This window comes from Ursus maritimus, unplaced genomic scaffold, assembly GCF_017311325.1.
Source record: "Ursus maritimus isolate PB19 unplaced genomic scaffold, ASM1731132v1 scaffold_33, whole genome shotgun sequence".
Lineage (NCBI taxonomy): Eukaryota > Metazoa > Chordata > Mammalia > Carnivora > Ursidae > Ursus > Ursus maritimus.
The window spans coordinates 20423335-20436176 of record NW_024425897.1 but is presented as its reverse complement, the minus strand read 5'-3'; the positions used below and the strand labels follow the sequence as shown (position 1 = coordinate 20436176).

The following is a 12842-nucleotide window of genomic DNA, read 5'->3' as shown; positions in this document are numbered from 1 at the left end:
GCCCCTCAACACAACACGTATCAATGCTGCTGAAATAGAAAGTCGGGTTCGAGAACTAAGCAAATTAGCTGAGACCACAGATAAAGTCAAACAAGGCTTTTGGGAAGAATTTGAGGTAAGTTATTAAAAAAAATTTTTTTTACATGAGTTTATTAAATCCTATTTTTAATGAGAGAGAAGTTGGCCTTGTATTTGGAGTTGGATCTGAAAGACTTGAATCTGTGTTCTTTCTTAATTCAGCCATTGATTGATATGGAACAAGTTGCTGAGGGGGCTTCTTTGAAATAGAAGGGCATTGTGTTCTGGGAGAAGGGAGCTGGCAGTTAATATTAAATGGATGAGCCAATAGCTCCATTTGGCTCTTTTGGTTTGGGCTGCTGGCAAAAACCCAGAAAAACAAAAGGATCTAATTCCTTTGGAAGATTTCCAGCATTGGCTGGCTTCTTTAGAAAGAATCTATAGCCTTATTGCCGTGAATAAGTAAAAGTGAAATACCTCATAGCAGTTTTAATTTGGGAGTTGACATTTATAACTTTGGGAAGTTAAGTGAACTGATTTCTTTCCTGAAACCAACTTGGGTAGGACAATGTCTCCGGAGGGAATGTGCTGTGTTCCTGTTTCACTGTGGTATGTCACTCACCAGTCCTCTCTCTTCTCATCTGTTTGACTGAAGACTTCCCCCAAAACAAGAATTGTACCATACTTACCTTCGAAGTTACCCTAGCATGTGGCACAGTGCCTAGTACACGGTGGAAACTCCGTAAATCTTCGTTGAATGGGTATTTACATTTAGCTAACGTTTGTGTCATTTTATTGTTACTGTTCTGTTTATGGGAATGATAGACTATTCCATACTTTCTGTAAGACTTTGGAATCCATAAATATTAGTGGGACGAATGGATAAATGGCCACATGAAGTCCTTGAAACCGCAGCAGGTCAGATCAACTTGTTGAGATAGACATTATTTCCATTTTACAGAGGAGGAGCCTGAGACTTGGGGAGGTTAAGTAAATAGTGATTGCACTGCAGCACTGAGGTTGGGTGCAGAATAGAACAGTCCTAGTCCTCGCTCCACATTGCTGAACAGGAACTTGAGCTCAGGTTTATTCGTTCGTACCAGACATTGAGTTAATCACTGAGAACGCCGTTGCGAACAAGATAGACAGGGTGTCTGTCTTTAAGGAGCTTCTAGTTGAGGGAGGGACTACAGTGATGAAGGGCATCACCGAGAAAGAGATGATCAACGTAATGGGTCAGAATTTTTAAACTTCAAGCTCAGCGCTCTCCTCATTCTGTCCTGCCAGTGGAGAAAGTAAAGGACAGCATTTTGTTCATTTTGATTACATTCACTTTATTTCATTCATTTCATGTAGTCTTCATAAAGCCTCATGAGGTAGGATGGATAAGTACAGAAATTTTGTAAAGCTTACATTAAAATTTGAATGGTGAACCTATTTTTCAAAACTTTTTATTATGCAAAATTTCAAATATATACAGAAGCAGAGAGAAGAGCATGATCATAGCCATGTGTCTGTCACTGAGCATTAACAATTGATATACGGCCAGTCTTTTTTGTTTTTAATTTAAAGATTTTATTTATTTATTTGACAGAGAGAGCACAAGCAGGGGGAGTGGGAGAGAAGAAGCAGGCTCCCCGTGGAGCAGGGAGCCCGATGAGGGACTCGGTCCCAGGACCCCGGGATCATGACCTGAGCTGAAGGCAGATGCTTAACCGACTGAGCCACCCAGGCGCCCTGGCCAGTCTTTTTTAACTGTTCCCCACTGATTCCCCCAGCCTTGGCTTATCTTTTTTTTTTTTTAAGATTTTATTTACTCATTTTGAGAGAGAGAGAGTGAGTGAGAGTGGGTGGGAGAGGACAGAGGGAGAGGGAGAAAGAGAATCTAAGCAGATTCCACGCGGAGCATGGAGCCCGATACAGGGCCCAATCCCACAACCTTGAGATCATGACCTGAGCCAAAACCAGAAGTTGGATGCTCAGACAACTGAGACACCCAGGCACCCCTAGCTTTGGCTTATGTTGAAGCAAATTCCAGGTGTTTTTTCACCTGTAACTATTTGATTTCAGAAGATTTTACTTATGTGCTTATTTATTTATTTATTTTTTAAGATTTTATTTATTTATTTGAGAGAGAGAAAGAGTGAGCCGGAGTGAGAGAGAGCAAGCACAGACGCAGAGGGAGAAGCAGGCTTCCTGCTGAGCAGGGAGCCCAATGTGGGGCTCGATCCCAGGACCCTGGGATCATGACCTGAGCCGAAAGCAGACGCTTAACCGACTAAGCCACCCAGACACCCCATTTCAAAAGATTTTAACCAAAATATCATTCTTATACCTAAAACTATTAATGATAATTCCTTAACATTAATGGATGTCAGTCACTGTTCACATTTTCCAGATTGCCACGCATGCATGTGTGCACATACACACAGTTTGTGTGAATCAAGAAGTGCTTTTTCCTACTTGATTAAAAAAAATTTTTGGATGTATTGTATAAAATAGATTTATATAAAGAACCCCCATGCATCATTATCAACTTTGCCAATGATTATTATTTTATTCATAAATACTTTTGTATTTATGGAATTCTTAAAAAATTAAAATACTGTTCTAGAAGAAAATAATAGAAGTTCATGAGATATCACTGTATTATGCTAGTTGTTTTATAACTTTAAAAAATTTGTTGATTATGATTCAGATAAGCTTACACATCTCTTTTAAAAGTGTTCTGTCTCTTTTAATATGTTGGCTCCCTTCCATCCTTTCTTCCCCCCTTCCTTCTTCTCCCTCTCCCTTGTCTTGTTGTGTTCAGGCCGCTATAGCAAAATACCACAGGCTGGGTAGTTTATAAACAGAAATGTATTTGTCATGGTTCGGAGGTCTGAGATAGGGTGCCAGCATGGTCAGGTGAGGGCCCTCTTCGGGGTTGTAGACTTCTTGTATGCTCGCATGGCAGAAGGGATGGGGGAGCTCTGTGGGGTCTTTCTTTCTTTTTTTTTTAGAGAAAGAGGGTGTGTTGCATGCACACGAGCGGGGTAGGGAGGTGAGAGAAAGGGACAGAGGGGGAGGAGAGAGAGAATCCCAAGCTTAATCCTATGACTCTGAGATCATGACCTGAGCCGAAATCAAGAGTCAGAAACTCAACTGACTGAGCCACCCAGGCGTTCCTGTGGGGTCTTTTTTATAAGGTTACCCCACCTCTTAATATCGTCAGCTTTGGGGGCTAGAATTTCATTCAGCGTGAATTCTGGGGGGACGCAAATATTCAGATCGTAGCATCCTCTTTTTTGTTGATGATGTTGTTGTTGGAGACGGCAGGTTCTTTGTCCTGAAAGTTCCTTATGGTCTAGATTTTGCTGAGTTGTGATGACTACAAACGGTTTAATATTTTTTTCTATTAAAGAACAACAAAAACAATACCTCTTAGGGTAGATCCTTCAGGGATGGCTAGTCTCATTCCTATGCTTTAAACTCATTCGTAATAGTCTTCTCTGTGTGGTTGTAAACTAACTGGATATATAATTAGGTTATGGGTTTCATTTTAGGTTTGGATTTTAGAAATTTTATTTATAAGTATATGAAATGTTGTCTTTGATCCTAAAGTCAAACTTATAAAGTGTATTTAGAGAAATCTACCTTCTACCCCTGTGCTTTTCTCCCTATATTTATAGCCATTTTTAAAGAAGTTGTGGTTTATCATTACATTTTAAATTTTGAGCAAAGCAAGTATGTATATATTTCCTTATCCCCACTCTTTCGTAGATAAATAGTAGCATAACTTTACATGTTTTTTTCCAGCCTTGCTGTTTTCTCCATCCTGGAGATGACTCCACAGTGTTATCTAGAGATAGTCTTTATTTATTTTTACTGCATAGTACTCCATTATGTGGAGGTACCATCGTTCATTCAGCCTATCGATGGGCATTTGGATAGTTTCAAAGTGTATCGCAGAGAGAGTACAACGAGTAGCCTTGTGCATGCATCTTTCCCCATTTTAGCTGACTGTTGTTAATATTAACATTTTTTAATGTTTTACTTTAAAAAACACAATGGTTGTTACTCATCTTTAGTTTTCATTATGTTATTATACATGATTTTGGAATTAGTATATTTAAAGCCTGAAAAATGCTGTTTTTAATTAAAATTGAAAGATGTTGAACCTTCTTGGTAAAGGTAAGAAATAGTGAACTATTGGGGCGCCTGGTGGCTCAGTCATTAAGCGTCTGCCTTCGGCTCAGGGCGTGATCCTGGCGTTCTGGGATCGAGCCCCACATCGGGCTCCTCCGCTGGGAGCCTGCTTCTTCCTCTCCCACTCCCCCTGCCTGTGTTCCCTCTCTCGCTGGCTGTCTCTCTGTCAAATAAATAAATAAAATCTGAAAAAAAAGAAAAAAAAGAAATAGTGAACTATTTTATAATCCAGATCCATGTCATCTTACGCATTCTTTTAAAATAGTAGCCAACGCGATCATTTGTACACACTACTTTTCCTTTACAGTGACTATGATCCTTCAAAAAAATGACAGCAGTGAAGTGGGTGTCTGTCGTAGTGGTGGGTTTTGGAGCACTAAGTTCACTTAGGCAATGCTTAGGGAAACAAAGTCAGATCTTCCCAGAGAGCTTGTGGCAGTAGGGTGTTTTTCATGATCCTGTTGGTGGGGTCAAGACGCGAACTTAGAACAACTCCTGACCTGACTTTTCTGGCCTTGGAAAAAGAAGGTTGATTCTAAATGCTAACCTGACAGTTTTACTCTGTGACATTTCAAATTCAGGTCATCTTTTGTACACCATTAACAACAAAGGCGAGGGGAATTGAGTTGGCTTTTGGGGGAAATGGAAAAAACAAGATCATGTCTGTTCTCCGTAGAGGTCAGTCTGATGTGCTAAGTTGAGTTACTAACATTAAATTTGATAACTGAAGCTAGATGGTCTGCTTTCTGGATCTCTTGGGTACCTGCTTCTCAAATCCAGTTAGTTTAAAAAAATTGCCCTTTAGTTTGGGGCCAGGGAAATATGGCTAAGAACAGAACCAAACCCTTATAGAAAAAATTAAACGTGTGCAAGCAGAGACTCATTATAATCTAAATCCTCTGAAACTGAAGTTTGATCCCAACAGCAAGGCAGCAAGGCATTATTATTTTAGAGATCATACTTTAGTTGTTTCCTGGGAGCTGATAAATTTGGGATCAGTTCCTTCTTACCATGTGTTCTGATGGTCTTTAAAAGTGAACCAGAGCTCCTAAATTGCAATGCCTTTCGTGACTTCACTCTAACAGCTGTTTTGTTTGTCTCTATGCCCGTTCTTTGTTATCTATAAAATTCTGTGTGTCCTTTCAGGTATGTTACCCCAGAAGACACTTATAAATTACCTCTGCGTTTGACGCATCTTAAATACAAAGTCTCTTGTGAAGCTCTTTGGGTCTTTTCTCCTTTGCTTCTAAAATAAATTCAGGTTGTTAATCTTCTAGAGTATGTTGTAGGATGAGGACGTTGTGACCCCAAGTCTGATTTTTTCCTAGGGACTTTGCATGTTTGATCTGTGTAAACATCTTGTGTCTCCTGCATATCTCTGCTTATAAACGTGAAGAGGTGGATAATAGTTCTAGATTTGTTGTAATGAAGTAAAGTTCTGCTAAAATGAGATACTCAATGCGTAAATGAAAAGGCAGGTTATGACCTTAGAATTTTGTGCCTGCGATATGCCTTACCTGAAACCCAAGCTCAGCCCTTGTGCGTCTCGGTGAGGTGCATGTTGCATGGCTGCATTTATAGGGTATTTGCACTCTCTTCCAAGTACTGTAATACTTACAGTGTAAGGTCATTGGCTTTTACTTGGAGAAAGATACAAAGTCTGTCTGTGCAGGGTTCTGAGCATAGGAGGGATGAGAGCACTCTGGCTACCACATGAGACACCCTCTGTAAGGGGTGGATAGAAGCAGGGAGACCAGCAAAGAGGCAGATTGCAGTGATCGGAGCAGAGAAATGGCAGTGGTTTGGTTCAGGGTAGCAGCAGTGGAGGTGGTTGGGCTCCCGAGACATTTTGAAGGTAGAGTTGATGGACTGTGTGGTATACGATGGAGCTAAGGCAAGGATCCGATCAAAGTTTTTGGCTTGAGCAATTGCTAGGGTGGAGTCACGGTTTACTGAGATGGGGAGACTGGGAGGAATGGGTTTGGGGCAGGTGGTCGACTTGCATTTTGGACATAGTAAAGCTGGAACTGCCTGTTAGATGTCTGATGGGAATATGATTGTTCATGTGGTGTTATGGGTGGGCTTGTACTGAGGTGTTCCTTTCTCACTTCACCTTACTAGCACTCCTCAGGTCCCAGCCTCAGGGTCATTTTCTCAGGGAGACCTTCCTGGATCCCTGTCTGCATGCCTGGCTCGGTTCTTATTACGGGTGCACCTAGTAGCAGCCCTTCCCTTGATAATCCTTGCTCTCCTTGGAGTTCACGGGGACTCTGTGTGGCTGTTGTTTTCATGCTTGTCTCTTGTACCATGAATTCGCAGAAGCAGATGATGTCACTAGGTCTGTTGGAATAACAAGAGGTTTTGCTGAAATGAGACTAAGGGAGAACAGATAAAGAGAGACATTTCGATTCTGCTATTTAAGGTCTCTCGTGTGCATATTATCCTAAGAAAAGAACCCAAAGCAGTCCTTGGCCCCTCCAGGACAGGTGGTCCTGTCTTGTTTCCTGCAGCCCCAAGGGGAGACTACAGGAGAGCCTGGCACACGGCAGACACAAAGGATGTGTTTGTATTGAGTGTGGAAGTTGTGTTCAGGAGAGAGAGAGAGAGAAGTATTGGATTCAGACTCTCTATATTCAATAGGGAACAGCTTTCTGATGCTTAAAAAGGATGAAGGAATATTCCAGGCTTTGCTCTGAGATGTTCCTCCTTATTTCCATGCAGTTTTCCTGTGGAGGCCCTGCTCGAGGATTGTGAGTGCACATTTTCGTTTTCGAGACTACACACTTACGTCTACACACTTGCCCAAGAGGATCTAATTCAGGGTGGCAGGAATGAATTTCAGGAAGATTTTAGCTTTGAACCTCCTGTTTCTGACTTAAAAAAAAGAAACAAAACCAGATGTATAACACATAGCCATACAAACCCCACACAGCATCATATTAACCGAAGTTATTTTTTCCCGGTGCTGTAAAGCTTGTTTTCCTTAGTAATTTGATTGTTGTTTTTAAAGCCCATCCTCCTCCTGTTACGCAAGTCTCTTTGTGTCGTGGTCTGAAGCTGTGTTCCGTCTGCATGGGCATTGCAGTCATTTCCCTGACAGCTACACAGATGTCCTGGATCCCGCCAGCCGCTCTGCCAACCGATGTGTCTCCAGGAGGAGCTCATGCCTGTCTTCAAACCCACAGTCCAGTTTGATTTCTTTAAAGTGATTACATCCTGCTCAGGGGAGCTATAAATTCTACTTGGAGCTGGTTAGGTTTTATGGAAACAAGACTTTAACTGCACCCCAAAGCTGTGTCTAGAATAATAAATCTTGCTGGTGATCTCTAGCAGAATTCTTCCCCTCGGCGACTGAGCCCCAGCACACTGAACAGCAGCCCCCAACCAGGGCTCCAGCCTTGTGCTGAACGATGTTCCAGGACGGCAGGCCAGAGGGGCAGCCAGGATTTTCCACGTAGGCCTGAAGTCCCAGTTGCTTAATAGAAGAGCTGCTGCCTTCCTGTGGGCAGAGCCTTGCCGTGGCCAGAGGTTTTATTCCACAAGCTAAATGCTCCATTCTGGAGAAATTCTTTTGCTTCCTTTGGACTGTTTCTCTTTAAGCGTCTCTCTTTGTTCAGTTCTTTGCCCCTCCAGTGTCAGGTTTTTCTCTTTAGGGTTGTTTCAGTTTGCTGGAGCCGCTTGACATCTTCCCAGAGAATAAGAACGAAGGTGCTTTCTGGAACGTTATCATCTCTGCCTCACGTTTTCCCTTTTGCCCTTAAATGACCTTGCTTCTTTCGGCATCCTCCATCGTCCTCTGTCTTCTTCGTCGAGGGGGCCAGTGCTGAGGCCTCCATTTCTTCCTAGCTCCTGCCTGTTTCACCTTGGGACCTGACTTCTTCCAACATACGGAGAGAACACTGGTGGAAGGCCCCAGTGGCTTTCTTACTGTTGTACAAATAGTCTTCGCTTTAGCTTCTCTTTCCCGGGTGCCGCTTTGGAGACCACTGTCCAGCTCCTCATTCCCACAGTTTTCTTTTCTTGGTTTCTCTGTGGCAGCATGCACCTGGTTTATGCGCCGCCCCCCCCTCCCCCCGTGCCTCTTGCTGTTTATGCTTTTTCTCCTGACTATGGTGGTTCTCGAAGACACGGTCTGGGCCCTCTGTTCATCTTGCTTGAAATTGGCTCTTCGTTGGGGAGCACATCCATTCTCAACCTATTCTGGTTACCCCTAAGTTTATCGTGCTTCTGAGCTCTGGTTTTGCCTTTTATTATTATTATTTTTTTAAGATTTTATTTATTTATTTGACAGAGATAGAGACAGCCAGCGAGAGAGGGAACACAAGCAGGGGGAGTGGGAGAGGAAGAAGCAGGCTCACAGCGGAGGAGCCTGATGTGGGGCTCGATCCCATAATGCTGGGATCACGCCCTGAGCTGAAAGCAGACGCTCAACCGCTGTGCCACCCAGGCGCCCCTGGTTTTGCCTTTTAAATTATGCCTTCCACATTTCTTGGCTGTCTGTCACTTCAAATTTGAGCATTCAAATAGGGGCCTATTATTTCCCCCTTCAAACCAATTCCCCCCTTTACTTCACTGTCTCTGCTGCCTCGTGTTATTTATCCTTTGGCTCTGTGGGCTGGAATCTTCAGAGCCTCTCTTAACTCCTCTTTGTCCCCTTTCTGCCAGACCTTGCCATTCACCGACTGGTGTTGATTCTACTTTCCTGATGTCTTTCTGCTCTTAGAGGATGGAAGGAAACTAGCATTTATTGTCTACTTGGTGCATATCGGGCTAGGGAAGTAATCCCATTGCATTCGTGGGTGCTCGGAGGGATCAGCGCACCTGCTCAGGACCGCCCAGGTAGGCAGTGGTGGAGATCGGCGTCTCGCCTGACACCGGGGGTGCAGGCTCTCCTTACTCCAGAAGACATGAGCTGTTCTTTTCACCTCTGCGTCTGACCCTCCATTCACCCTTCACGCGAACCTACACTCAGCATTTCTCCTGTTGCTCTTCTGCTCAGAAACCATAAGTGGCTCCCTGTTTCCTACCTGAGACATAGCCTTTGCATTTTGACGAGAAAACTGAAGTCCAAAGCGAAGTGGGAAACTTGTCCCCGGGATGCAAATGGTTGGCTGTGGTGTGAACTTCCGGGTAGACTTGACTCGAAGTCCATGCTTCTTTTCACTCAGCTGTTGAAGGTTTTTCTGCCTGGTTTTCAAGGCCACCATTGTTTTTCTGACTCTGCATTTAACCCCATTTGCCACCACTTCCTAACACACGGTTTCTAGACTCATCTGCCGGTCTCCTTCACCCACCCAGAGCTACTGCTCTGGCCTCTTAGCCACGTTTGCTTGCCTTCCCTAACTTGCCAGGATGTCTTCCTTTCTTCCTTAGACCCATCTCAATACTTCACCTGCTTCAGGCCTCAGCTCTTTCCAGAAACCTGCTTCAGGTCGTTTTTGGGGATCTCACTCGCTGAATTCCACACCACGTAATTAATTCCACACTGAATTACAGATTTGTCTTGACTGTTCGCTGCAGTTTCGTGTGTCAGAACCTGTGCTTCTACAGGGGCCGTGCTTTTTAACTCATTTTTCTACCGATTCTCCACCTTATTGGAGGAAGAGGGGTGTCTGGGTTTACAACAGGCAGCTGGAAGGGGACCAGATCTTGGGCTGGTTTTGTCCGTCATCTTCATAAGCGCTTATCCATCATTTGGGACCTTCTCTGGTGCTGGGAGTCTGCGGCTGCCCTTTCATTCCTGGGTGGTACTGTGGACTTGTTCAGGACAAGCTGCCCCAAATCCACTGTGCAGAAATGGTGACAGGCCGTGCAGCGTGGTGTCAGGAAGAGGGGGCTTTCACCCACCCGTGGTGCCTGGCGACACTGCAGAGTTTGCAGTGACGAGGACGGGATCAGAAATTGCAGCGTTCCTCTGCAGAGAGGACAGATGCCAAAGGAAAACAGAAGTTCATTCAGAACGGGTAGAAGGCCTGGTTTTGGATCCTGCCCAGGTGGTTACCACTGTCTTAGTAATTATTCATGGCGTCAGAGCCAGGGAGACCATCTGCCTGATGGCCTTTCTCAGCTCTGTTTCTGTCCTTCAGGAGGCCGCTGCCAAGAGTGGGGTGTGGGCGGGGGGGAGAACTAGTAGGAGCTTTTGCATTTTTATTTATTATTAATTTGTTTCTAAAAAACCTTCCTTTATTATCAAAGCTTTCAAACACCCAAAAGTAGAGATAATAGTGTGATAGACCTTCTTTTTCCCAACACCCAGCTTTGATGCTTACCAACATTTTATTTATCTTCTTTCCTCCATCTCCACCCCTCCCTGACCTCATCCAATGTATACACCTTTGTAGTTTTGTTTTTATTATTTTTATTTTTATTTATTTATTTATTTGAGAGAGCACAGGCAGGCAGATTGGCAGGCAGAGGGAGAAGCAGAAGCAGGCTCCCCCGCTGAGCAGGGAGCCCGACGCAGGGCTCGATCCCAGGACACTGGGATCATGACCCGAGTTGAAGGCAGACACTTTACTGACAGCCACCCAGGCTCCCCTGTAGTTTTGTTTTTAAAAGCAAAGTAATTGGGGCGCCTGGGTGGCTCAGTCGGTTAAGTGCCTGCCTTCGGCTCAGGTCACGATCTCCGCGTCCTGGGATTGAGCTGCATGTTGGGCTCCCTGCTCAGCAGCTTCACTCTTTCCCTCTGCCTCTGCCCCCTGCTCATGCTCGCTCTCTCTAGCTCTCTCTCTCTCTCTCAAAATAAATAAACAAAATCTTAAAAAAAAAAGAAAAAAAGCAAAGTAATTGTACAGTTTGCTCTGGCCTTAATGGTTACTGGCGTTATTTTTGTGATTTGTCCTCATCGCTCAGAGCAGTGCAGGCAGAATGGTCATTGGGCTGTTGTCATGGTACCTGGCGATGTGTGGCTCTGCCATTGTGTTTACTGTCCGTCTCTCCTTGATCCTGCTCTTCCATTTGGATTCATGACATTCTGGTCAAGAGCAAGGTCCAGTGGTTTTCTATCAGGGCTTTGGAAGTCATTTAAGGGTCTCTTTTGGTCATTACAGTGACTGGGGATGCTGTTACTGGCATTTAGGCTGGCAGGGGCCCCGGGAGATCGGACGCAGGGGCGTTCATTGGTCATAAATGTCAGGGGATGGTTCTGTGCAGCGAGCGCTTGTCCCATCCACTGTTGGTCATGCTCCTGGGCACTTTTTTTATTATTTTATTTTTTTTATTTCTAAGTAATCTCTATGTCCAAGTGGGGCTGGAACTCATGACCCTAAGATCAAGAGTTGCACATTCCAGCGACTGAGCCGGCCAGGCGCCCCAACTCCGGGGCACTTGAGAATGTACAATGTGGATCAGGGGATTGGCTTTGTCTTGATGCTTTTTAAGGCTTAAAATTTGATAGAATCCCTTTGGCTCTAATCTGTTTTGACACACAATCAGGAGACTGTAACTAGCCTCTGGCCCGTTTTAAGGGTTCATCATTTGATCCAAATTCTTTGTTTGTATTACTTGGGCAAAACGGGGTATCTTGCAGCCTGTGTCCCAGCTTTACATTGTCCCTTTTTCTGCCTGTCATTAACATTAGCATCCTGGCCACTGCCCAGTGGAGAATGGGGACGGAGACACAGTGACATTTAGCTTGACAGGTCGTTTGCAGCTTTTTGTGCCCCAGGGACTGCTGGTGAGAGAGAGGTTGTGGAAGATAAACCAGGAAAGGGTTGTAGCCTGCAGGGGCAGGCTTGTAGGGTAGTCTTCTGCTCCTTCCAGCCATCAGCCCGGTGCTGGGGAGGAAGCACCCCGTAGCAGGTGGTAGCTGATTATCTCGGGTGCAGTTGGGGGCCTCCGTGGACAGAGCATGGCAAGTCACCCTTCTGAGTTCTTTTTATTTTCAGCCTCACCCTAGATGGATGGCAGCCTTCCTCTGTGGGAAATGAGATGTGTTCAGACAACTGGGGCCCCAGGCATAGATGAGAATGGGCTAATGGGCACTGAGGAAGGAGCTGGGGGGAGACACACAGTTAGTCATTATTAATCTGTGACAACTGCCGGCCGCTGCCAATTAGCGCCGACTGTGCCCGGGACGCAGGCACTAATGGGCTTGTCCTTTCTGGAAGACTCTGGGGCCCAAAGGCCTGTCTCAGCCTGTGTGCTATTCAGACCCCAAATCCCCATGAAAGAGGTGACTGGTTGCTTGATGCAGGATGAGGGGAGCCCCTGGTCGACCTGAATAGATGGTCCAGCCAACATGCATGTTTCTGCACTTCCCACGGTAATCTCACTTAACTCGTGCACCAGCCCTGCGGGGTAGGTAATTAGGACTGTCCCCACTTTACACTCGAAGAAGCTGAGGCACAGACAGGAGAGTAGAAGCTGCGGTTAGAGGCAGGCCTCTGTTAGCTCAGAGAAGAGTGTGAGCCGTTCTGAAAAGCTTAGACTTGGTCTCAGGCGGGGGTGGGGGGCATCGAAGGAGATTGAACAGGGAGGGCCTGGGTGAAATTTGCCTTTTATAGAGCAAGCTTGGGCCTGTGCCTCCACCCGCGAACTGTCGCATGGAGTTTGGCTCGTAAGTGAGCACTTGAGCGCTTCACTGTCAGGTTGGTTTTGAATCAAGCAGCCAATTATTTCCTTTGCACCTCCCCCCC

At 45.0% G+C, this 12842-nt stretch overlaps 1 protein-coding gene across 2 annotated transcripts in view; it reads left to right on the top strand.

Annotated features, from left to right (window-relative positions):
• The window catches only part of PTPN11 (protein tyrosine phosphatase non-receptor type 11), an 83748-nt gene that overhangs the window by 34993 nt on the left and 35913 nt on the right, over positions 1-12842 (top strand). For both annotated transcript variants that reach the window (XM_040619908.1, XM_040619907.1), the window contains exon 6: positions 2-115. In XM_040619908.1, coding sequence (XP_040475842.1) covers positions 2-115 — 114 coding nt within the window. The remainder of the gene's footprint in view (position 1; positions 116-12842) is intronic.